At 47.1% G+C, this 26,246-nt stretch overlaps 1 protein-coding gene across 2 annotated transcripts; it reads left to right on the top strand.

Moving 5' to 3' along the window:
- Nucleotides 1-29: 29 nt before the first annotated feature.
- F12 (coagulation factor XII) lies at nucleotides 30-25,460 on the top strand. Of its 2 annotated transcripts, XM_069591785.1 has the most exons (15): nucleotides 30-176; nucleotides 17,159-17,287; nucleotides 17,654-17,711; nucleotides 20,837-20,936; nucleotides 21,768-21,838; nucleotides 22,122-22,232; nucleotides 22,355-22,486; nucleotides 22,636-22,740; nucleotides 22,900-23,071; nucleotides 23,173-23,357; nucleotides 23,456-23,687; nucleotides 23,937-24,073; nucleotides 24,169-24,318; nucleotides 24,903-25,048; nucleotides 25,140-25,460. In XM_069591785.1, exons 2-15 carry the CDS (start codon nucleotides 17,231-17,233, stop codon nucleotides 25,305-25,307), a joined length of 1,824 nt encoding a protein of 607 aa, XP_069447886.1. In that variant the 5' UTR covers nucleotides 30-176; nucleotides 17,159-17,230; the 3' UTR covers nucleotides 25,308-25,460. The 2 variants fall into 2 exon arrangements, with proteins under 2 accessions (XP_069447886.1, XP_069447887.1); XM_069591786.1 differs by lacking the exon at nucleotides 24,169-24,318 and having other exon boundaries at nucleotides 65-176.
- Nucleotides 25,461-26,246: the final 786 nt, after the last annotated feature.

Genomic DNA, 26,246 nt, shown 5'->3' with positions numbered 1-26,246 from the left:
CTAAAACGTCACCTCTTCCTGGTTGGTCTGCGGCGGGGTTCAGCCCCTACGTTCGAATTTCTGCACCTTCGTAGGATACCGAACTGCCAATTAGGGTCGAGCCCTCCTCGGGGACAACGGAGGTGGGATCTCTGGATCACGCCCCAGATACCGGGTATTTGATTGGAGGAACGAAGGTCAGTCATTCTCAGCACTGCACTCTGATTGGACCACTAGGTGTGGGTGTGGTCCCTTTGGTTCACCCTGGCTTTTCCAGGGTTTAAAGGGGATGCGTCTGGCATCCTAGGCCTTCTGCAGTGCGGCCTCAAACAAGTCTGTATATCGTCCGTATGCTTTTGGGTCGGCCCTTCCTCGAGGGCGCACATCGGAGGCAGGGAGAGGCCTAGAGAAGGCTGGCGGCCTCGCTAGTTGCGACCCGGCCTCCGGCCTGCCCACTGCTGGCGCCCCCGCCCTGCCCCCACAGCCGGATGTTGTGATTTCTCTCCACCCACACGGCTTCGCCCGCCCTCGGCCTCTGCTGCCTTATAAGGCAGCGCTACCACCCCAAGCCGCAGGAATGAGCTCACACCCATTATACAGGTGGGGAGCTGGGGTCCAGTGGCTGGCTTCAGGCCTAAGACTAGGAAGAAAGCAAGGTTGCAATTTTACAGCTAATCAACAACTTCTAGTTCAACATCCTACTCCCTCCACCCTCACTTCGCACACCAGGAAACGGAGGCTTGCCCACACTTGCAAGTAAAGCAAGACAGATTCAACTAGGCTTCTCTGGTTCCTGTCCATTCATTCATCCAAAAATGCAGAGCACATACTTCGTGCCAGGCACCGAGCCAGGAGCTGGGGAATACAGTAGTGCCAGCAAGATAGTCAGTCTCTCTGCCTACCTGCAAGAAGAAGGATCAAGATGGTAATCCTATGAGTAAACAAATAATTGGGGTGGTCTGAGAGAATGATAAATGCTATTAAGACAGTAAGACAAAATAGTGAAGGGAATTGGTCTCAGGGTGTGACATTTGAGCAGATCCAACCACACAAAGATCTAGAGGAACAGAGTTTCAAGCAGAGGCAATAACAAGTGCAAAGCTCTGAGCCTAGAGTAAGTTTGCTATGTTCAGGGAACAGGAAGAAGGCCTGTGTAGCTTCTGAGCCCAAAAGTCTGATATGAAATGAAAGAGCAGGGATTTAACTAAATCCTGGAAGGCTTTGCAAACCATGGAGAAGAGTTTGTTTTTCTTAAATGAAATGTGAAGCCTTTGAAAGATTTCAAAGCCTTTGAAAGCCTTTTAAAAGATTAGCTAGTAGACTTTCAAGGGGCCAAGAATGGAGGCAGAACAAGCAGTTGGGAGGCTATAGAATTCCAGGAGACGGGATGATGACATGGACTGAGAAGGTGGCAGTGGAGATGCAGGGAAATGCATGGATCTAGGATACTTTGGGGAATAAAGATAAGTACCTTGAAAGAAGGAAAACCAGTGGCCAGTAGGACAAAGGACAGGTACCTCACCCACTGGAGGCTGTCATGTCCAAGTGAGACCTGAGAGTTAAGTGAGAATGTGCAGTTTTCAGAGGTAACTGGTGTGGGAAGGAAAGAGCTCTGGCAAGAGGCAGGTCACGTTCAGAGTTCTATTGAGGAAGGTGGTGAGGGCTTATACATTTGGGACCTTAGGGCAGAGCACTGAACTAGAGTTTCAGGTGCACATTGGGGTGTGCTTGGTGAGGGGTGGGGGTAAGAAATGATGCTCAGGCCTTCAAAAGAGGCCTGAATTAGGGAGCTCCTTGGAAGCTAGGCAAGGAGTGTAGACTTCATTTTGACGGTAGTGGGGAGCTGTCCAGCGTGTGTTAAACCAGGAAGTAGTTTGATCATATTTGCTTACTGTGTGCCATACTAGGGGTGGGGTGAAGGGTCAGAAGAGAGAGGCTTAGGCTGTCATGTAAACACCTATTATTTTGGTGCCCAGCTTCTGAATGCCCCTCCACTTTAGGAGGAAACCTATAAAATGCAGAGGCAGGCCCTGCTCTCCATTAGGGAAATCAGAGGAGGCAAAATTTCCTCTCCAAGTTCCCTAGTGCCTGGAGCATGTTTCCAACGTTTGCAAACAGGTCATTGAAATCCAAAGCAAGTGATTCACATCAGACATTAGAGGACCAGAGATCAAATTGCCAACATCCGCTGAATCATGGAAAAAGCAAGAGAGTTCCAGAAGAACATCTACTTCTGCTTTATTGACTATGCCAAAGCCTTTGACTGTATGGATCACAATCAACTGTGGAAAATTCTTCAAGAGATGGGAATACCAGACCACCTGACCTGCCTCTTGAGAAATCTGTATGCAGGTCAGGAAGCAACAGTTAGAACTGGACATGGAACAACAGACTGGTTCCAAATAGGAAAAGGAGTGCGTCAAGGCTGTATATCGTCACCCTGCTTATTTAACTTATATGCTGAGTACATCATGAGAAACGCTGGACTGGAAGAAACACAAGCTGGAATCAAGATTGCTGGGAGAAATATCAATAACCTCAGATATGCAGATGACACCACCCTTATGGCAGAAAGTGAAGAGGAACTCAAAAGCCTCTTGATGAAAGTAAAAGAGGAGAATGAAAAAGTTGGCTTAAAGCTCAACATTCAGAAAACGAAGATCATGGCATCTGGTCCCATCACTTCATGGCAAATAGATGGGGAAACAGTGGAAACAGTGTCAGACTTTTTTTGGGGGGGGGCTCCAAAATCACTGCAGATGGTGACTGCAGCCATGAAATTAAAAGACGCTTACTCCTTGGAAGAAAAGTTATGACCAACCTAGATAGCATATTCAAAAGCAGAGACATTACTTTGCCGACTAAGGTCTGTCTAGTCAAGGCTATGATTTTTCCAGTAGTTATGTATGGATGTGAGAGTTGGACTGTGAAGAAGGCTGAGCACCGAAGAATTGATGTGTTTGAACTGTGGTGTTGGAGAAGACTCTTGAGAGTCCCTTGGACTGCAAGGAGATCCAACCAGTCCATTCTAAAGGAGATCAGCCCTGGGTGTTCTTTGGAAGGAATGATGCTAAAGCTGAAACTCCAGTACTTTGGCCACCTCATGTGAAGAGTTGACTCATTGGAAAAGACTCTGATGGTGGGAGGGATTGGGGGCAGGAGGAGAAGGGGATGACCCAGGATGAGATGGCTGGATGGCATCACTGACTCAATGGACGTGAATCTGAGTGAACTCCGGGAGTTGGTGATGGACAGGGAGGCCTGGCATGCTGTAATTCATGGGGTCGCAAAGAGTCGGACACGACTAAGCAACTGAACTGAACTGAACTGAACTGAGGGTTCGTTATGGTGACAGTAGAAGAAGAGGGGGAGGAGACTGAGCCCGGCCTTAGGAGGGTAGGTGGATTTAACAAGCACCCAGTCAGTTCCTTGTCTGCCTAAGTTACCCAGAATTGGTTTCATTGTTGAGAACCATGTATCCTGAGTAAGGTCTTCCCTTATAGCTCAGTCGGTAAAGAATCTGCTTGCAATGCAGGAGACCTGGCTTCGATTCCTGGGTTATGAAGATCCCCTGGAGAAGAAAATGGCAATCCACTCCAGTATTCTTGCCTGGAAAATCTCATGGACAGAGGAGCCTGGTGGGCTGCAGTCCATGGGGTTGCAAGAGTCGGACATGACTTAGCAGCTAAACCACCACCACCATCCTGAGTAAGACAGGCAGGAGGTCCTTTTAAGAGGAACCATTAGAGAGAGGAATGATACCCTGTGCTGGGGAGGTGGCCAGGGGGTGCAGAGAAGTGACCAGATTGAGAGCTATCATGGAGATGGGACGAATAAGACTTGGCGACTGATATGGGATAAGGATGGGAAGATATCTCACACAATTCCCAGAATCTGACTCTTCAACCCATTCTCTACCTATGGCCAAAATGATCTTTTTATTTATTTTTTTTTTCAAAATGATCTTTTTAAAAATGGAGATCAGGGGACTTCCCTAGTGATCCAGTGGTTAAGAATTTGCCTTGCAATGCAGGGGAGTCAGGTTCAATCCCTGGTCAGAGAACTAAGCTCCCACATGCCATGAAGCAACTAAGCCCTAAACGCAACTATTGAGCCCGAATACCACAATCACTGAAGCCTGTTTGCCTAGAGCCCGTGCTCCACAACAAGAGAAGCCCCCATGATGATAAGCACACACACTGCAACAAAGCGTAGCCCTTGCTTGTGGCAACTAGAGAAAGCCTGCATGTAATAACAAAGACCCAGCACAGCCCCCCAAAAGGAAAAACAAAAGCAGTAAAAGTGATGAAAGGCAACGAAATGCCACCCTCAAGTAAGCTGACCTATGGCAAGGCCTACATGGTTGGGAACTGGCCAACCATCAAGAAGAATGAAGTCAATAGCTTTATGAATGAACTTGGAAGTAGATCCTCCCCCAGTTGCACTGTCTTTGAAGTGCCATAAAGTGAAGTATGCCTGTAAATGTTTGTAATGTAAGTTGCTAAATTTGGGAGCAATTTGTCATCTCTTATTAGCTGCAGTAAATAACTAATTCACTTCCCATTACACTTATAAATAAAACACAAACTGTTTCGCATGGCCTATTAGGGCCCAACTTGATCTGGGCCGATGTAGCTCTCCAGCAATATTTCATACACCTCTCCCTCTTATCACACTGTGGAGCTGTGCTGTCCAATACAGTAGTCGCTGGCCACATGTGCTATTTAAATTTAAATTAACTAAAAAAAAAAAATCCAATTCCTCAGTCACACTAGCCAGTTTTCAAGTGCTCAGTAGCCACACATGACTAATGGCTAGAGAATATTTCCATCATCACAGAAGTTCTGACAGGCCACACTCATCTGGAGGAAGGAGAGGCTAACATTTGTACAAAGGTTCCACAGTGAGAGCCTAAACACTTGGGAGAAAAATGATGCCACTAAGTAAGGAGGAATGAAGGATGGTGGGCTGGGTACCTTCTGACCCCCTAAACTTGTCTTTGAATAGGCAGTTCTGCCACCTCTTGAAATCTTCCTTCCAAGTCCCTGCTATGAAGAAGCGCTGTCTGTGTGCGTCTGTGTGGATCCAAGCACTTGTGAGCAGGAACTCAATAGTTTCTCCCTTCTGATCCCATAGATGCTCCAGCTGTGGGAAAATAGAGACCTGAGTACCTTTCTGCTCTGATCCAAAGCAGTTGATAAGGGACCCAGATGTTCAGGAGGAACTGGCATGTGTGTAGAAACTGCTGAAGTGGGGGTAGAGGTGTCCACATGGGAAAGTTTCTTTTTTTCTTCCTTTAAAATTTTTCTCTTTTTTATGTTTATTTTTTATAGTCTTTCTAGTTTCTTTGTAAACTCCTATAGACTGAGTCCCAATCAAAATACCAGGCTTGGCCCTTTCACATGAATCCCCATTCAAGCATCTCAACAAGCCATGCTTGGTGGTCTGAGTGCCATTCCCTCCCTAAAGAGGTTTGGCAATCAAGGTTCTGAAAAGCTGAGCTCCTGACTCAGTGATCACACTGGGGGTCAGTGGCCAAGATGGGATTTGAAGTTTTCCCGATTCAAGTTCATTGCTGTTTTTTCCCTCCAGTCCCTACTTCCAAGGTCATTGTTCTTCTGTTCTTTAGGGTACTGACTTACAGAGCTGATCACTAGGGGTTTTGTTTTCTTTTGTTTTAGGAACTTGATGGTAAAACGTATGACCTCCTGTTTGAATCAGGAGTTTTTGATTGCAACTAAAACTGGCTAAGGTTAAAAAAAATGAAATTTATTGATTTAAGTAATTTAAAAGTACAAGTCTTGGTTCTGATTACAAGTGTTATTGCATCTCAGATCTCAAATTGCATCACTCAAAATTTGTCTTTCCTATATTCTGACTCAGCTTTTAAAGTGTTATCTTTATCTCAGCCCATTCTTGAGATGTTAATGGCTGCCAGCAGCTTCAAGCTCACTTCCTACCAACAGGGCCACTTTTATAGAAAGAGAAAGACTCTATCTTGATTCTAAAAATCAAAAAATTCAAAAAATCCTGGGACTGCCTCTCATTTGTTTGATTTGGGTCAGGTGTTCCTTTTGAACAAATCACTGAGGACAGAAAGAGGTAGTTCCTTTTTTTAAATTGTGAAAAAGTCTTTATTTTGAGAAAAAAATTAAGTTAACAAAAAATTTAATGTTTCATTTTACAAAATACACCTGAAAGGAAATCTCAGTACAAAGAAAATTTTAAATCAAGGCCTCGCCAATTCCTACAGTATTAGTAATGTGTCTCAATTTCTAAAAGTAACTTCTAAAGAGCTTAAATTTAACCAAAAAGATTTTAAATGAAAATAAACTAGAATGAATAAACATGAGAAACATTCCTCCTTGAATTAAGGATCTAAGCATCCTGAGATTTCCAAAAGAGGCAGTGTTCTAACTGGCCAGGCCTGGATCACATGTCCACTCCACCCTCAGCTGAGGGAAAGGGTAAGCTTTCTTCTGTCCACTTGATGGAAGGGGGAATGGGTCCCTCCCCAAAGGAACATTGAGGGCTCTTGCTAGATAAAGGGAGAATGGATGCTAAAGAAGGGAAATGACAGATGTCCACCAGAGGTTCTCAAATTATGTTCCAGTAGAGTTGATACCTTGATTTTTCTGGAAGTCAAAGAAAGAGACAATAGGAATGGAGAGAAGTGGAGAGTTTTGAGAAATATGTGGGCAGTGTAACGAACAGAACTTGAAGGCTGGTTAGACTTGAGGGATAAAGGAGAGTGAAAGTTCTTGGCTAGAAGCATTGGAATATGACTCTAGCTACTTATACAAAAGGGAATTTACATTATGGGAATGCCTTCAACGGTCCATAGCATCAGCTAGAAGGAATACACTTGGAAATAAGTAGGAATAAAGGACCACTAGAGGACCAGAATGTAGGAATTACAATTGTGGTTGTCGACCTAATATCTATTTCTTACTCTTTTGCAGAGTCCCAATTCTGTTCCTGAGGCCACTTGACCTGCATGCCCCTGACTTGGCTCCAGGGTCGATTGGCCTAAGCCAGTCATAGAGAACCCCTTACCCTTGCTAGAGATTGGTTAGGAGTAGCAGATAACCCAGTTGTGGCCACTGAGCCACGAGAGGAGGTCTGCTTGGGAATTTTGGGGAGGAAACTTTCCTCATTTCTAAGAATGATCTAATGGAAGGAAAGGTCCTTCTTCGCTGGAGTTTAGACATGATTCTTGGAGCTGTGGTAGCCATTTGATGGCCATGAGGGAGTCAGCTTGAAGGTATGCACACTGAAGGCCATAGTAAACAAAAGAAAAAAGAACTTGGTTTTGTTTTTTGTTTTTTTTTGAGTATAATTGCTTTACAATGTTGGGTTAGTTTCTGCTGCACAACAGTGTGAATCAGCCAAGAACACAGATTCTTGATGGCATTGTTAAACCACTGAAAGCACTGTTCCTGGAGCCCCTCCACTTTAGATCTCTTGTGATATGAAATGATAAATTTAAATTTCCTTGCTACGTAAGCTTGGGTTTTGGAAGGCATCCTGACTTATACCATGGAGCAGGGACAATCTGGCCAGGGTACAGTTGGTGAAATGGCAGACCTCCAACCCCAGCACTTTTCACCATCCTTGCTTGTGTGTGCTGTTCAGGATTCAGAATCCTGGGAGTGAGAGCCTGTTGGCCCCGTTTAGGTCTCTCTGATTACCTTAATGTAGGGAGAGGGTGATCTAGTCCGTTAGGCTTCCATAGTAGGAAGTGGTCACTGGAAATTACCCTTCCCCCACACAATAGGGAAGTTGTTGTTCAGTTGCTAAGTTGTGAAGAACAACTCCCTTATTGTGTAAGGGAAGGGTAATTTCCAGTGACCGCCTCCCACTATGGAAGCCTAATGGACTAGATCACCCTCTCCCTACACTAACGACCTAAACTCAGTCAGTGGGTGCTCTCTCCCAGGATTCTGACTCTTTGCAACTCTATGGGCTCCTCTTTCCTCCACTGTCTCCTGGAGTTTGCTGAAACTAATGTCCATTGAGTTGGTGATGCTATCTAGCCATCGCATCCTCTGCCGCCCTCATCTCCTTTTGCCTTCAATCTTACCTAGAAGCAGGGTCTTTTCCAATGAGTTGGCTCCTTGCAGGTGGCCAAAGTATTAGAGCTTCAGCAACAGTTCTTCCAATGAATAATCAGGGTTGATTTCCTTTAGGACTGACTGGTTTGATCTTGCAATCCAAGTGACTCTCAAGAGTCTTCTCCAACACCACAATTTGAAAGTATCCATTCTTTAGCAACCAGCCTTCTTTATGGTTCAGCTCACACATTCATACATGACTACTAGAAAAATCATAGCTCTCACTATATGGACCTTTGTTGGCAAAGTGATTTCTTTGCTTTTTAATATGCTGTCTAGGTTTGTTATAGCTTTCCTTTCAAGGAGCAAGCACCTTTTAATTTCATGGCTGCAGTTACCATCTGCAGTGATTTTGGAGCCCAAGAAAATAAAATCTGTCACTGTTTCCACTGTTTCCCCATCTATTTGCCATGAAGTGATGGGACCAGATGTCATGATCTTAGGTTTTTGAATGCTGAGTGAAAGAGAGCCAGTCTTTTTGCTCTCTTCTCTCACCCTCATCAAGAGGCTCTTTAGTTCCTCTTCATCTTCTGCCATTAGAGTGGTATCATCTGCATATCTAAGGATGTTGACATTTCTTCTAGAAATCTTGATTCCAGCTTGTGATTCATCCAGCCTGGCATTTTCCATGATGTCCTCTGCATAGAAGTGAATTAAACAGAGTGACAATATACAGCCTTGTTGTACTCCCCCAATTTTGAAACAGTCTGTTGTTCCATGTCCTGTTCTGACTATTGCTTCTAGACCCAAGTATAGGTTTCTCGGGAGACAGGTAAGGTAGTCAGTACTCTCATCTCTAAGAATTTTCCATTGTTTGTTGTCATCCACACAGTCAAAGGCTTTAGCATGGTCAATGAAACAGAGTTTTTCTAGACCTCCCTTGTTTTCTCCGTGATTCAACGAATGTTGGCAATTTGATCTCTGGTTCCTCTGCCTCTTCAAAACCCAGCTTGTACATCTGGAAGTTCTTGGCTCACATACTAGGCTAAAGCCTAGCTTGAAGGATTTTGAGCATAACATTGCTAGCATGTAAAATGAGCACAGTTGTGCAGTAGTTTGAATGTTCTTTGGCATTGCCCTTCTTTGGGACTGGAATGAAAACTGACCTTTTCATTTGGGTTTTCCAAATTTGCTGGCATATTGAGTGCAGCACTTTAACAGCATCATCTTTTATGACTTGAAATAGTGCAGCTGGAATTCCATCACCTTCACTAGCTTTGTTTGTGGTAATGCTTCCTAAGGCCCAGTTGACTTTACACTCCAGGATATCTGGCTTTAGGTGAGTAACCACACCCTCGTGGTTATCCAGGTCACTAAGACCTTTCTTGCATAGTTCTTCTGTGTATTCTTGCCACCCCATCTTAATCTCTTCTGCTTCTGTCAGGTCCTTGTGGTTTTTGTCCTTTACTGTGCCCATCCTTGCATGAAATGTTCCCTTGATATATCCCATTTTGTTGAAGAGATCTGCCTTTCCCATTCTATTGTTTTCCTCTATTTCTTTGCATTGTTCATTTAAGAAGGCCTTCTTATCTCTTCTTGCTGTTCTCTGGAACCCTGCATTCAGTTGGGTATATCTTTCCCTTTCTCCCTTGCCTTTTGCTTCTCTTCTTTCCTCAGCTATTTTTAAAGCCTTCTCAGACAACCACTTAGCCTTCTTGCCTTCCTATTTCTTTCATATGCTTTTGGTCACTGCCTCTTGTACAGCACTATGAACTTCCAGCCATAGTTCTTCAGGCACTCTGTCTAGCATATCTAATCCCTTGAATCTATTCATCACCTCCACTGTATAATCATAAGAGATTTGATGTAGGTCATATCTGAATGGCCTAGTGGTTTTCCCTACTTTCTTTAATGTAAGCCTTAATTTTGCAATAAGGAGCTCACGATCTAAGCCACAGTCATCTCCAGGTCTTGTTTTTCCTGACTGTATAGTGCTTCTCCTCCATCTTTGGCCGCAAACAGCATAATCAATCTGATTTCAGTGACTCTCTGGTGATGTCCATGCCCGTGTGTAGAGTCATCTCTTGTGTTGTTGGAAGAGGGTGTTTGCTATGACCAGTGTGCCCTGCTTCATTGTGTACTCCAAGGCCAAACTTGCCTTTTTTTCCAGGTATCTCTTGACTTCCTACTTTTGCATCCCAATCCTCTATGATGAAAAAGACATTTTTTTTTTTTGGTGTGTGTGTGTTAGATCTACAAGGTATCATAGGTCTACATAGAACCAGTCAACTTCAGCTTCTTCAGCACCAGTAGTTGGGGCATAGACTTGGATTAATGTGATGTTGAATGGTTTGCCTTGGAAAGGAGCTGAGATTATTCTGTCGTTTTTGAGACTGCCCCCAAGTATGGCACTTTTGTTGACTATGAGGGCTATTCCATTTCTTGTAAGGGACTGTTGTCCACAGTAGTAGATATAATGATCATCTGAATTAAATTTGACCATTCCTGTCCATTTTAGTTCACTGATTCCTCAGATGTCAATGTTCAGTCTTGCCATCTGCCTGACCACATCCAATTTACCTCTATTCATGGACCTAACATTCCAGGTTCATATGCAATATTGTTCTTTACAGAATCAGACTGTACTTTCACCACCAGACACATCCACAACTGAGCATCGTCTCTACTTTAGCCCAGATGCTTCACTCTTACTAGAGCTATTAATTGCCCTCTGCTCTTCCCCAATAGCATATTGGATCACAGGCTTGTCATGGCAAAGGGGCTTGTGTAACTCATTGAAGCTATGAGCCATGCTGTGCAGGGCCACCCAAGATGGATGTATCATACTGAAGAGTTCTGACAAAATGTGGTCTACTGGAGGAGAGAATGGCAAACCACCCCAGTATTCTTGCCTGGGTAACCCCACGAACAGTATGAAAAGGCAAAAAAGACATGATGCTGGAAGATAAACCTCCCAGGTAGAAATGTATCCTATATATACTGGGGAAGAGTAGATGGCAATAGGGTGGGGTGACCCTAAATATGAGCTTCCAAGATGGCACTAGTGGTGAAGAACCTGCCTGCCAGTGCAGGAAATTTAAGAGACGTGGGTTCAGTCCTTGGGTTGGGAAGATCCCCTGGAGGAGGGCATGGCAACCCACTCTGGTATTCTTGTCTGGAGAATCCCATGGACAGAGGAGTCTGGTGAGCTACAGTCCATGGGGTTGCAAAGAGTCAGACACACCTGAAGCAACTTAGCATGCACACACAACCCCAAATAGAAACTGGCAGACAAGAGGAAGAGGAGGGGGGAACAGATGCTGAACATCCATATACCCATGAATATCCATCTCTGGTCCCAGCAGACTGGTTGTCTCATCTCATATTCCATATAAAGCAGCCTGCACTTACCATATTCTTCACCTGACATGCCACATCCAGGCTTCTGTGAAGTTGTCTTACTTGCTCTGCCTGGAAGCCCTTCTCTCCTTTTCCCACCTGCGACTCCCTATTCTTTGTGAAGATGTGTTTAAAAGGCCCCTTCCATTTGAAGAGAGAGCTGGTTTCTCATCAGATGGAAGGAGCCAGTAGGGGACCAGTTCTGGGTCACAGACTGTATTCAGGAACTGAAATCAAGACCTGATGAAGGTGCTTTCGCCTTAATGAGCTTGTCTATACCTCTCATGATTTCACTTTCATCATGGTCTTATTAGCCATTACTTCCACTTTTGAAAACAATTGTTGAAGTGGTGCCTTTATTCCTGCCCTGTGTTTCTGTCCTAGGAAGTCTTCCATGACCTGCCTCTCTTCCATCAGAATCAAGAATTTGCTACATTCTGTCTTCACTTCATTTCCCACAAATTACTTTGGATCAGTCAGGACTTCTTTGATTGAAAATGATGGAAGTCCATTCAAACTGGTTTTAATTGGTACCTGTAACTGAGAATTCTTGAGGCTATCTCTAGTTTTAGGATCCAGATTCTCAAATAAAATAATCAATAATCACTCTACCTGTGTTAGTTATCAAATGCTGGGTAGCAAATAATCCAAAAATTTATGGCTTAAAACAACAAAAATCAACTAGGATTTTCACAACTTTAGAGGTTCAAGAATTTAGGAGCTGCTTAGCTGGATGGTCTGGCTTGAGGTTTCTAATGAGGTTGCAGGTCAGATGCTGGTTGGGGCTGCAATACCCGTGTCAAAAGTGTTCATGCACATGGCTACATGGCTGTCCAATTTGTGCTGATTGTTGGCTGAAGACTTTACTTTCTTCCCTCATGGGCATCTCTGAAGGGCTGCTTGAGTGTCCTCACAGCATGGCAGCTGGCCTCCCCCAGAGTGAGTGATCCATGAGACCAAGCCTGAAACTGTGATCCCTTTTATGACCTGGGCTCAGAAGTCAAACATTTGCTTCATTCCCAGGCAGGACCTCCCTAGGCCGTGACAGAGATGGCCATCAACATCTCCAGGATTGCATTCTTAGGGACTCCAAGAGGAAGAAAGTACCTTTATCCTAAAAGTTCTGGTGAAAAGTCCCAGGGCTGACTCCGATTGGCCACACTTGTGTATGGTTTATCCCTGAACCAATCCCTGTGGTCTAGAAATACCATACTCTAATTGGCCAGACTTAGGCCACACCTCCCAGCCCTAGAACTGAGGGTAGAGTGGGCAGCACTAGAGACTCATGGAGGGGATGAAGGAAGAATAGTTTTCAAAGGAAAAATCAGGGTATCCTTACTGAACCAAGATAAATAGCTGTTAGGAAGGAAAAATAATACATGCCGAACACATCTCCCTTCCTTGTGCTCCAATTGCATATTTTAGCACTTCTTGGTTTAGTAGTTTTTGTAATTTTTTCCATGGGATCATTTACTTACTTTGTAGGTAGAACTCTAAGATGGCCCTCAAGACCCCGGTGTAAACATACCTTCTCCCAGTTATTTAATCAAATGCTAATCTACAGACTTCTGTAGAAGAATGCTGTGAATATGTAAGTAAGGTCCTAAATCAGCTGACCTTAAGAGAGGGAGATTTTCCTTAGTGGGCCTGACCTAATCAGATGAATCCTTAAAAGGGACAGGGTTCTTCCTAACAGAGGAAATTCAAAGGGTGAGAAAGAGTCAACATGGCAGAAATTCTCTGTTGTTGGCTTGGGAAATGGAAGGGACTCTATGGCAAGAAATGCAGGAAGCTTCTAGCAGTTGAGGGCAGCCCCTAGCTGATGGCTTGCAAGGAAACAGGGACCTCACTTACTACAAATGTAAAAAAAAAACCTGAATTCTGCCAATGACCTGAATGACCTTGGAGGGAATTTTTTCCCCCAGAGCCTCCAGAGAACTTAGCCTTGAACTCAGCTTTGTGAAACAGCAGAAAACTGAATCACGCAGTGTAGGACTTTAGACCCAGAGATTTGTGAACTGACTATGGTATTATTTTAATCTGCAAAGTTTGTGGTTAATTTTAGACAGCAATAGAAAATGAATACACTTCCCCATCAGTTCAGTTCAGTCGCTCAGTCGTGTCCCACTCTTTGCGACCCCATGAATCACAGCACGCCAGGCCTCCCTGTTCATCACCATCTCTCGGAGTTCACTCAGACTCATGTCCATCAAGTCCGTGGTGCCATCCAGCCATCTCATCCTCGGTCGTCCCTTTCTCCTCCTGCCCCCAATCCCTCCCAGCATCAGAGTCTTTTCCAATGAGTCAACTCTTTGCATGAGGTGGGCAAAGTACTGGAGTTTCAGCTTTAGCATCATTCCCTCCAAAGAAACCCCAGGGTTGATCTCCTTCAGAATGGACTGGTTGGATCTCCTTGCAGTCCAAGGGACTCTCAAGAGTCTTCTCCAACACCACAGTTCAAAAGCATCAATTCTTCAGTGCTCAGCCTTCTTCACAGTCCAACTCTCACATCCATACATGACCAGAGGAAAAACCATAGCCTTGACTAGACGGACCTTAGTCAGCAAAGTAATGTCTCTGCTTTTGAATATGCTATCTAGGTTTGTCATAACTTTTCTTCCAAGGAGTAAGCGTCTTTTAATTTCATGGCTAGAGTCACCATCTGCAGTGATTTTGGAGCCCAAAAAAATAAAGTCTGACACTGTTTCCATTGTTTCCCCATCTATTTCCCATGAAGTGATGGGACAGGATGCCATGATCTTCGTTTTCTGAATGTTGAGCTTTAAGCCAACTTTTTCACTCTCCTCTTTCACTTTCATCAAGAGGCTTTTTAGCTCCTCTTCACTTTCTGCCATAAGGGTGGTGTCATCTGCATATCTGAGGTTATTGATATTTCTCCCAGCAATCTTGATTCCAGCTTGTGTTTCTTCCAGTCCAGCGTTTCTCATGATGTACTCAGCATATAAGTTAAATAAGCAGGGTGACAATATACAGCCTTGACGTACTCCTTTTCCTATTTGGAACCAGTCTGTTGTTCCATGTCCAGTTCTAACTGTTGCTTCCTGACCTGCATACAGATTTCTCAGGAGGCAGGTCAGGTGGTCTGGTATTCCCATCTCTTGAAGAATTTTCCACAGTTGATTGTGATCCACACAGTCAAAGGCTTTGGCATAGTCAATAAAGCAGAATAGATGTTTTTCTGGAACTCTCTTGCTTTTTCCATGATCCAGCGGATGTTGGCAATTTGATCTCTGGTTCCTCTGCCTTTTCTAAAGCCAGCTTGAACATCTGGAAGTTCACGGTTCACATATTGCTGAAGCCTGGCTTGGAGAATTTTGAGCATTACTTTACTAGCGTGTGAGATGAGTGCAATTGTGCAGTAGTTTGAGCATTCTTTGGCGTTGCCTTTCTTTGGGATTGGAAGGAAAACTGACCTTTTCCAGTCCTGTGGCCACTGCTGAGTTTTCCAAATTTGTTGGCATATTGAGTGCAGCACTTTCACAGCATCATCTTTCAGGATTTGAAATAGCTCAACTGGAATTCCATTTCCTCCACTGGCTTTGTCCATAGTGATGCTGTCTAAGGCCCACTTGACTTCACATTCCAGGATGTCTGGCTCTAGATGAGTGATCACATCATCATGATTATCTGGGTCGTGAAGATCTTTTTTGTACAGTTCTTCCGTGTATTCTTGCCACCTCTTCTTAATATCTTCTGCTTCTGTTAGGTTCATACCATTTCTGTCCTTTATCGAGCCCATCTTTGCATGAAATGTTCCCTTGGTATCTCTAATTTTCTTGAAGAGATCTCTAGTCTTCCTCATTCTGTTGTTTTCCTCGATTTTTTTGCATTGATCGCTGAAGAAGGCTTTCTTATCCCTTCTTGCTATTCTTTGGAACTCTGCATTCAGATGCTTTTATCTTTCCTTTTCTCCTTTGCTTTTTGCCTCTCTCCTTTTCACAGCTATTTAAAAGACCTCCCCAGACAGCCATTTTACATTTTTGCATTTCTTTTCCATGGGGATGGTCTTGATCCCTGTCTCCTGTACAGTGTCGCGAACTTCATTCCATAGTTCATCAGGCACTCTATCTATCAGATCTAGGCCCTTAAATCTATTTCTCACTTCCACTGTATAATCATAAGGGATTTGATTTAGGTCATACCTGAATGGTCTAGCGGTTTCCCCTACTCTCTTCAATTTCAGTCTGAATTTGGTAATAAGGAGTTCATGATCTGAGCCACAGTCAGCTCCTGGTCTTCTTTTTGTTGACTGTATAGAGCTTCTCCATCTTTGGCTGCATAGAATATAATCAGTCTGATTTCGGTGTTGACCATCTGGTGATGTCCATGTGTAGAGTCTTCTCTTGTGTTGTTGGATGAGGGTATTTGCTATGACCAGTGCGTTTTCTTGGCAAAACTCTATTAGTCTTTGCCCTGCTTCATTCCGCATTCCAAGGCCAAATTTGCCTGTTACTCCAGGTGTTTCTTGACTTCCTACTTTTGCATTCCAGTCCCCTATAATGAAAAGGACATCTTTTTTGGGTGTTAGTTCTAAAAGGTATTGTAGGTCTTCATAAAACCGTTCAACTTCAGCTTCTTCAGCATTACTGGTTGGGGCATAGACTTGGATAACTGTGATATTGAATGGTTTGCCTTGGAGATGAACAGAGATCATTCTGTCGTTTTTTAGATTGCATCCAAGTACTGCATTTCAGACTCTTTTGTTGACCATGATGGCTACTCCATTTCTTCTGAGGGATTCCTACCCTCTGTAGTAGATACAATGGTCATCTGAGTTAAATTCACCCATTCCAGTCCATTTTAGTTCGCTGATTCCTAGAATGTCGACGTTCACTCTTGCCATCTCTTGTTTGACCACTTCCAATTTGCCTTGATTCATGGACCTGACATTCCAGGTTCCTATGCACTATTGCTCTTTACAGCATCGGATCTTGCTTCTATCACCAGTCACATGCACAACTGGGTATTGTTTTTGCTTTGGCTCCATCCCTTCATTCTTTCTGGAGTTACTTCTCCACTGATCTCCAGTAGCATATTGGGCATCTACTGACCTGGAGAGTTCCTCTTTCAGTATCCTATCATTTTGCCTTTTCATGCTGTCCATGGGGTTCTCAAGGCAAGAATACTGAAGTGGCTTGCCATTCCCTTCTCCAGTGGACCACGTTCTGTCAGACCTCTCCACCATGACCCGCCTGTCTTGGGTTGCCCTGCAGGCATGGCTTGGTTTCATTGAGTTAGACAAGGCTGTGGTCCTAGTGTGATTAGATTGACTAGTTTTCTGAAATCATACTCACACTTCCCCATTGGAGAAGGAAATGGCAACGCACTCCAGTATTCTTGCCTGGGCTATCCCATGGACAGGGGAACCTGGTGGGCTACAGTCCATGGGGTTGCAAAAGAGTCGAACATGACTTAGCAACTAAACAACAAGATACTTCCCCATGGACTCTCAGATTCCCAAAGTAGGGAGCTTCTCTTGGATTTCCTTACCCTCCTCATCCCCAGTAAGACTGGAAATGAGGCAACCCCTCTTCCTGCTTCCAGTTCTACTATCTGGGAAAGATGGGGGGGAGCCCCACTCCTTATTATTCTACTCCCACCCACCAGCTCCCAGCTTTCCCATCCTTAGGGGTTCATCAAGGAAACTCTGCTTGACTTTCCATAAACAGCCTAAAAGGGCAGCTCAACCAACCTCTGCTCCCCAGGCCTCAGGGACCTTTGACCAGTTCTATTGATCTGGACTCCTGGTCAAGTGCTTGGACCAACAGACAGACGCCATGAGGGCACTGCTGCTCCTGGGGGCCCTGCTGGTGAGCCTGGAGTCAACGGTTTCGGTGAGGACTGTGGGAACCAGGAGGGTTACAATGGGATGGTCCTTGTGGGTCCCTATCACAGCTTTGGCCTCCGACCATGACCTTTCGGCCCAGGAGATTGGAAGTCCTGTTTGGAAAGAAGAGGCAAGCCCATAAAGCCCAAGTAGAGGAGAGAGAGAATAGACAGACTGGTGGCTACGAGGATGTGGCCTGCATTTCTGGGGGAGAGGGAAATTGAGGAGACAACAGGAGGAGTAGAGAGGGGGCTGGGCCTTTGGAGGAAATCTCTGCGTTTCAGGGCTGTGAGAGGAAGCTGGGGACTAGCATGGGACAGGAGCAGGCAATGACTTTCTGGCAAAATTCCCTGTCTTCTTCTCTCCCCCATAGACTCCACCTTGGAAAGGCCCCAAGAAGCATAAGCTCACAGAGAGTGATCACACAGTGGGTAAGTAGCCTGGGACCACCTCCAGAGAGAGCCTCGGACAGGGATGAGTCATGAGACGGTGTGCAGATTGTTAGTCTTTGGCCCTTGGAGTGGGAGGGAGAATCCTGGGCAGTCTTCACTCTTACCCCCGGAGTTGTCCGGCTGGCATTCAGACCTGGGTGCCTGCCAAGTGTCGGGTCTGGTGCAAGTGGGTGTTGCAGACCCAGAGTGATGGTGAGCTGTGTGCTCCCTGAGGACAGGTTGGGGCTGTATCTGAGTGCCTGGCCCAGCACCTGCTCTTCTTCCTCAGCTTCCCAGGCCTGTGTCATCCTTACCTCTTCTCGATGTATCTCACAGGCATCAGGCATGCCACACAAAGGCCAGGGCCCCTGATGGACAAGGAAGGATTGAGAGCAGGGCTTTAGAGCCCAATTGCTTCTGAATCCCAGCCTCATCACTCATGGGCTGGGTGGCTCTGGGTCAGTGACTTGACTTCTTCTAGCTTAAATTTCCCCACCTGTAAAACCAAGCTGGTAATGGTAAAACTCTTAAGGTTGCTGAGAAGGAGAAATGAGTCATTTATCCTGGTGAGACATTCAGCCCACATTTTGGTGCACGGTAAATGCTTAAAATATATTGACTTTTATTATCAAGTTTCCTTTTAGGTGAGGGATATCTGCCATCTCCCCCTAGCTCCCTATTGTCTTTATTCTTCTAGACACTAAATATTTACCTAGAGTTGCAAACTAGAGCTTGCTCTGGTAAGCCTGGCCTGGCGGGATGAGACAGTCCCTCAGCATGGCCCTGAGGCCCAGCCCAGCCAGCCCTGACTACCTCATCTCCTCTCTTCAGCACTTCACACCCAGCCAAATAGCTCTTCTTCCTCTAGCCTGACCCAACTTAGCTGCTCTGTCCTTGCCTAGTCACCAACTTAAGGTCCTCCATTCCATTTGGGCTTCCCTTGTGGCTCAGCTGGTAAAGAATCTACCTGCAATGTGGGAGATCTGGGTTCAATCCCTGAGTTGGGAAGATCCCCTGGAGAAGGGAAAGCCTACCCACTCCAGTATTCTGGCATGGAGAATTCCATAGACTATACAGTCGAAAAGAGTTGAATGCAACTGAGCAATTTTCGCTTGCTTTTTTTCCCCATTCCATTTGCATCTTAAAGGTCTATCTCAGATGCCTCTCCCTCTTTCTTTACTATCCTGTCCGTGATTTGGCCCTCAGCACAAGTGCCACTATGCCTTTAACAATATAAGCTAATGTATTTCAAACACAGACTATGTGCCAGACTCTCAGTGTTTTACAGACAATCTCATTTAAGTTTCACAACACTCCTCTGAAGTATACACAGTGAGTTCTCATTATTCCTAGCAGTCATATTCTATAAAGTCACCATGAACACTGAATTAGCAAAAACCGTGCCATTACTTCTAGAGGAAATATAGGGTTAGGTTCCTGTGAGCTCTGGTTACATTTTCACATCACCATCAATATATAACCTTGCCTTATGTGTGATTTTGTTTAAAGATACTTTCCTTAATAGATGTTGTTGATTCATTAATATTGAACTCATGGCCAGTGGCACTATTAGCTCACACCTGGATGAAACTTACCTAGTCTGAAATTGTCCTCTATAATATAAATCACAGCCCTCTTGTGCATAGGAACACTGGACCACACTCTAGCACTCCACTTGGCAACCATTTTCAAGCAAAACCATTCACCAAAAACACAAAATTTGAAAATGTGGCACTAAATAGAGTGTGAAAAGGACACTTGTTTACAGTAGGAGCTGAACAAGAAGCAGAGTATCACTTCATTTGACCTTAGCTGGGAATGTGCGCTTCAGGTGACTCAAATTTTTCACCACTCTGTGCATATCCACAAATGATCGTGAAAGCACCTTGAGTATTGGTTTGAGGTTACAGATAAATTTTAGTGAGACGTGCAGATAAGCAAACACAGAATCTGAATAATGAAGCTCAATTGTACTATTTTTTAAAAATTATGATAGCAATATTTTTACTGTAAAAACTCCAGAAGGTACAGAAATAGAAGAGAAGGAAAAGTTACCCACAATCCACTATCTTCCAAAAACCACTTTTAGAAATTTTGGCGATATCCTTCTAGATTTATTTTTTTATGCATATGTAAAAATACTTGTTAAAAAAAATAGGACATGCTGTTTTTGACTGACTTTATTTAAAATTATGAATATCTTTCTGTGCAAATAGACCTGTATCATTATTTTTTTTTTTCATTGTGGTAAAATACACATAACCCAAAATGCTCTACCTCAACCATTTATTTATTTATTTGGCTGCACTGGCTCTTTGTTGAGGCTCACCGGGGCCTCCCTAGTTGCAGAACTTGTGATCTAGAGCACAGGTTCACTAGTTGCAGCACTCAGGACTTAATTGCCCCACAGCTTGTGGGATCTTGATCTTAGTTCCCTGGTTGGGGATCAAACCCATATCCCCTGCATTGGAAGGTGGACTCCTAACCACTAGATCACCAGGGAAGTCCCTCCTCAACCATTTTGAAGTCCAGTTCAGTGGTATTAAATATGATGATACTGCTGTGCAGTCCTTACCACTATCCATCTACAGTTCTTTTCATCTTGCAAAACCTAAACCCTTCATCTTTACTATGTATTATTTTTGCCATTTTAGAGATGAGGCAAGTAAGGCTCAGAATGGTCAAGTAACTTCAACATTCAGCAAGTATTTACTAAGTGCCTGCTTTATGGCAAGCAGTCTTCTAGGCCTGAGGTCTGCAGACTTGTCCAAAGTCACCCAGTTAGTAGTTGGTGGAGTCAGGAGTCCACTCCAGCTGTCAGACTCCAGAACCCAACTCTTAAGCAGGGTGTGGTCTTGAAGGTAGGGCTTCCCAGGTGGCACTAGTGGTAAAGAACCCGCTTGCCAATACAGGAGACGTAAGAGATACAGGTTCAATCCCTGGATCCTCTGGAGAAGGGCATGGCATCCCACTCCAGTATTCCTGCCTGGGTAATCCCCATAGCATGCACGCACGGTCTTGAAGGTCTTTTCAAAGGTCTATCTTTTTTCCAACCAGACTGTGAGGGTGGTTCCTGGTCAATGGGGGCACGGGGAAAGGCATTAAAGAGTGTGTTATCCCTGCAGTTCTCACTGTCACCGGGGAACCCTGCCACTTCCCCTTCCAGTACCACCGGCAGCTGTATCATAAATGCATCCACAGAGGCCGGCCAGGCCCCCGACCTTGGTAAGACTACCCAGGAAGGGTTGGAGCAGGGGTCTTCTGTGGACTCTGCCCACCCTTCTGTCCAGGGAACCCTGCTTGAAGAGAGGGGGTTGTGACAGGGGAGGTGAGCTTAGCCCCTTGGGCAAAGCAGGGAAACCTCATCTCTTTCATTTATTGAAGTATAGTTGATTTACAATATTGTGTTGGTTCCAGGTGTACTGCAAAATGATTCATTTATATATATATATATATATGTATGTATACATGGGCTTCCCTAGTGGCTTAGCTGGCAAAGAATTCCCCTGCAATGTGGGAGCCTGGGTTTGATCCTTGGGTTGGGAAGATCCCCTGGAGAAGGGAAAGGCTACCCACTCCAGTATTCTGGCCTGGAGAATATGTGTGTGTGTGTGTATGTGTATATATGTTATTATAAGACATTGAAAATAATTACTGGTGTTATACAGTAAATCCTTGTTGCTTATCTATTTCATGTATAGTAGTTTCTCTCCATTAATCTCATATTCCTAATTTAGCCCCTCCCTTTCCACTTTGGTAACTGTAAGTTTGTTTTCTATGTCTGAGTCTGTTTCTATTTTGTATATAGATTCACCTGTATTCTTGTTTAGCTTCCACATGTAAGTGATATCATATAATATTTATCTTTATCTGACTCACTTCACTTAGTATATTAACTCCCCAGGCCCATCCATGTTGCTGCAAATGGCAGCACTTCATTCTTCTGCTATGGCTGAGTCATATCCCACCGTGTATGCGCCACCCCCTCTTCAACCGCTCGTCTGTCGATGGGCACTTGGGTCGCTTCCACATCTTAAGCTTTGTCTCTTTCTGCAGGTGTGCTACTACCCCCAACTTTGAGAAGGACCAACGATGGGCATACTGCCTGGAGCCCAAGAAAGTGAAAGGTGCCATACAACCTTTGGAGTGACCCAGGGCCCTCTCCCCACCCCTAGCTCCTCTCCTGGGTATCATCAGACCCAAAATACATGGGATTCTGGGCCCACCTATCTCCCTCGCCCCCAGAGGGAGAAGTTCTAAGAGTGGGTAGCCTCATTTTGCAGGTGGGTAAACTAAGGCTTAGAAACTTGGAGGGCCAAGGTCAAAAGACAAGCACATTTGGGTAGGTACTTGGCCCCATCTGTCTGACTCCGGCTCCCTGCTCTTTCTCCCTCTGTGTCCATGTCTCAGACCACTGCAGCAAACACAATCCCTGCCAGAAGGGAGGGACCTGTGTGAACATGCCGGATGGCCCACGCTGCATCTGTGCAGATCACTTCACTGGGAAGCACTGCCAGAAAGGTGAGGAGATGCTGAGGCCAGGGATGGGGGCACTGGGGAACAGGGGCAGCCTCAGACCCACTGAAGAAGTCCTGTGGATTCCCGGAGACTTGGCATGGTCCCTCTTCTCCTTTTGTCCTTAGAGAAGTGCTTTGAGCCCCAGTTTTTCCGGTTCTTCCACGAGGATGAAATATGGCATAGGCTTGAGCCAGCAGGTGTGGTCAAGTGCCAGTGCAAGGGTCCGCATGCCCAGTGCAAGCCACTGGCCAGCCAGGGTGAGTAGATTGGTAGGCAGCTGGGCAGGGACCAGAGCGGAAGGTGAGGAAGAAAGGCTGGCCGGAGGCCGGGTGGGTTGCCAGTGGAAGAGGGAGCTCTCTGGGCCGTCTCTGGGCCTAGGGGTGACTCAGAGTGCTCCTTCTCCCAGTCTGCCGCACCAACCCGTGTCTCAACGGGGGCAGCTGTCTACAGGCGGAGGGCCACCGCCTTTGCCGATGCCCGCCTAGCTTCGCGGGACGTTTGTGCGATGTAGGTGAGTTAAGGTCTCTAGGAAGCAGAAGCCCCACCCCCACGCGGGAAGGACTTGCAGAGAGGGAGGAGGGGGAGTGGCGCCGTGGGTGAGAGGGCGGCTGGGGGCGGCGGGGAGGGACCAAATCATCACCTAGCGGCGGGGAGCCTCCTCTCTCCCCAGACCTCAGGGCGAGTTGCTACGACCACCGCGATCGCGGACTCAGCTACCGCGGCATGGCCGGCACTACGCTGTCCGGCGCACCCTGTCAGTCGTGGGCCTCCGAGGCCACCTACTGGAATGTGACCGCAGAGCAAGTGCTGAACTGGGGACTGGGCGACCACGCTTTCTGCCGGTGCGCGCGTGGGACGCGACTGGAGGTCCCCTTTCGCTCCAGGGCCCTTCGAGGGCTTCTCACGTTCAAAATAGCGCCTCCTACCCACCTCGTGGTTACAGGAACCCGGACAACGACACCCGCCCGTGGTGCTTCATTTGGAAAGGCGACCGACTGAGCTGGAATTACTGCCGCCTGGCACCGTGCCAGGACGCAGCTAAGCACGGGCATTTCCCCTTGCCCTCGCCGTCGGCTGTGCAGAAACCTGAGTCCACGACCCAGACCCCGCTTCCATCCCTGACTTCAGGTAGTTGGGAAGGGTCGAGCGGAGAGGGCGTAGGACGAGCTGCATTCCAACCGATCGACCGTGGGTCTCCAGGTCCTCAGCCTGGGCTCCTCCCACAGGCTGGTGCTCGCCGCCCGAACAGCCGACTCCTCTGGCCAGCGCAGGCCCCGGGGGCTGTGGACAGCGGCTCCGCAAATGGCTGTCCTCGCGGAACCGCGTCGTCGGAGGACTGGTGGCGCTCCCCGGGGCGCACCCCTACATCGCCGCGCTGTACTGGGGCCAACATTTCTGCGCCGGCAGCCTCATCGCCCCCTGTTGGGTGCTGACTGCGGCTCACTGCCTGCAGAACCGGCGAGTGTCCTCGAGCTCAGCTCCCCGCCCGGAACCCGTCTAGCGCCTCTCTCCTATGCGCTCAGCTTCCCGCAACACCCGAACTCGTGCCCTACCTCTCTGCGTCCCCGCCCACCTTTGCCCCCTTCTCCCTTTCAGAGCTTCCCAGGAGGAAGCCGAAACCTATTTGGGGGTTCGGAAGAAGGGAACTCCCACAGGATGCCTGTGGCCCGCTCTGAGCGCGCTTCCTTTTCCCGACCCTGTCCCCAGACCCGAGCCGAAGGAGCTGACCGTGGTGCTCGGCCAGGACCGCCACAACCAGAGCTGTGAGCAGTGCCAGACGCTGGCAGTGCGGGACTACCGCCTGCATGAGGCCTTCTCGCCCGTCACCTACCAGCACGACCTGGGTGCGTGGAGGAGCCCCCGCGGTGATCAGGGGAAAGGGTGGGCAGGGCTCGAAGTCCGGGCGTCCCGGTCTCACGCTTCTCCCCGCCCGGGTTAGCTCTGGTGCGCCTGCAGGAGAGCGCGGACGGCTGCTGCGCGCACCCGTCGCCTTTCGTTCAGCCAGTGTGCCTGCCGAGTAGCGCCGCCCGCCCAGCCGAATCCGAAGCCGCAGTCTGCGAGGTGGCCGGCTGGGGTCACCAGTTCGAGGGTAGGCAGGACGGCTGGAAGCAGCCGTTGGAAGGAGGCCTCTGGCCACCGGGGTAGGCAAGACAAGCCTGCAGGTGGACAGGTGGGGCCGATCTGGTGGGTTGTGGGGACGCGCAGGGCCCCTGCCTCTGCAGTCTGCTCCATCGGCTTGAAATTCACTGTCGGGGGAGTGGGGGAGTCCCCAGAACTCCTGTGGCGAAGCGGGAGAGCCGCATCTTCTCTGGATTCCCTCTGGGCAGTGCGCTGCAAGGGCTAGTAAAACGCTGGCCCGCGATGGAGCCGCAGGTGGGTTGGATGGGGAGCAAGGTTTTGAGCCACTGGATGGGAAGTGAGGGTGGGGTTCAGAAGCAGTCCTCTTTCCTCCTGGTTCATTCACATCACAGTTCCTCTCTGGCTTCCTGTCTATGAGATAGGTGTTAAAGGCAACTCATTCCCTGTGTTAAAGGCAACTCAGTCCCTCCCGGGCTTGCTGCGAGGGAGACAGGAGATTATAGCGGGTTTGAAAGAGCCTGGTAAAGCCAGGTCCATGTCCTGGGCGTCAAGCGGACTCTGGAGGGGTGTGAGGAAGGTGCTCTCGGTTCGCAGGTGGGGAATATTCCAGCTTCCTGCAGGAGGCTCAGGTACCGCTCATTGACCCGGAGCGCTGTTCCGCCCCCGACGTGCATGGAGCAGCCTTTACCAGCGGCATGCTCTGCGCTGGCTTTCTCGAGGGCGGCACCGACGCATGCCAGGTGAGCCTGGGGCCCCGCTTGGCGCCCTTCCCCAACCCAGTCAAGGGCGGACTCCCAGCCAAGGCCCCTGAGCCGCGTGTCGCTAACCCAGGGTGACTCCGGAGGCCCTCTGGTGTGTGAGGATGAGACCCCTGAGCGCCAGCTCATCCTGCGAGGCATAGTCAGCTGGGGCTCAGGTTGCGGCAACCGCTTCAAGCCGGGTGTGTACACCGACGTGGCCAACTACCTAGCCTGGATTCGGGAGCACACCGCTTCGTGACGGCCCGGCGACTGTCTTTCCCTTCTCAGCAGTTCTGGAATGTCTGATAGGGGGTTATGGATAGGAAGGATTGTTCTATTCCCCCCAGCGCTGCCAGCCCGGGGCCAGGCATGGCATAGGCACTCAATAAAGTGCTTTTGAAGCTGCTTGAAACGTTCAGCTCTTCAAGGTCCTGTTGGGAAATGCCAAGACAGTATGTGCTGTGTGCTTAGTCACTCAGTTGTGTCCGACTCTTTTGCAACCCCATGGACTGTAGCCTGTCAGGGTCCTCTGTCCTTGGAGATTCTCCAGGCAAGAATACTGGAGTGCATTGCCATGCCCTCCTCCAGGATATTTTCCCAACCCAGGGATCGAACCCAGGCAGATTCTTTACCCAAAATAGTATACTGGTACTCAACTTCTTCAGACCCAGTCAGAGAAGAGAATCTATTGAGATCTGATGCAATATTTAAATTCACGTCCAGCTGACATTTACTAAGCCACACTGTATACCAAACCAGTGCGAGGTGATTCCATGAATATGAAACTAATATTTTAAGTTTACAGAACAGGAGTTCTCAACCTCGACTGTACATCAAATCACCTTGGGGAGCTTTTTGAACCTATGCCCAACATCCACCTCAGGTCAACTAAATCAATATTTCTAGGGATGGGGGTGGGTGGCCGGGTGTTTTTAAAATTCCCCAGGTGATTCTATCTGCAGTGGAGGTTGAGAACCATGGTTAGAGGTACTTAACATTAGGGACTTCCCTGGCAGTCCAGTGGTTGAGACTCCATGCTTCCAATATAGGGGGTGCATTCCCTGGTGGGGGAACTAAGATCCTACATGCCGCTACCAAAAGATTAAAAACAAAAAAAAAAGGACTCAACATTAAAACAGTGGTGTGGGCTCTTAAGGCTGCTGGCTTGGAAGCCCCTTGATGCTGCTGCTTCTGCTAA

The sequence above is a fragment of the Ovis canadensis genome, chromosome 5, assembly GCF_042477335.2.
Source record: "Ovis canadensis isolate MfBH-ARS-UI-01 breed Bighorn chromosome 5, ARS-UI_OviCan_v2, whole genome shotgun sequence".
Lineage (NCBI taxonomy): Eukaryota > Metazoa > Chordata > Mammalia > Artiodactyla > Bovidae > Ovis > Ovis canadensis.
The sequence above is the reverse complement of the archived record's forward strand: the minus strand, read 5'-3'. Positions and strand labels throughout refer to the sequence as shown.

What these genes read in the sequence shown, in the direction of transcription:
- F12 (XM_069591785.1), top strand. Translation starts at nt 17,231, where the DNA reads ATGAGGGCACTGCTGCTCCTGGGGGCCCTGCTGGTGAGCCTGGAGTCA. An exon ending in CGGCCAGGCCCCCGACCTTG is followed by an intron (nt 20,937 to 21,767) that starts GTAAGACTACCC and finishes CTCTTTCTGCAG; the next exon opens with GTGTGCTACTACCCCCAACT. An exon ending in GCGGCACCGACGCATGCCAG is followed by an intron (nt 25,049 to 25,139) that starts GTGAGCCTGGGG and finishes TCGCTAACCCAG; the next exon opens with GGTGACTCCGGAGGCCCTCT.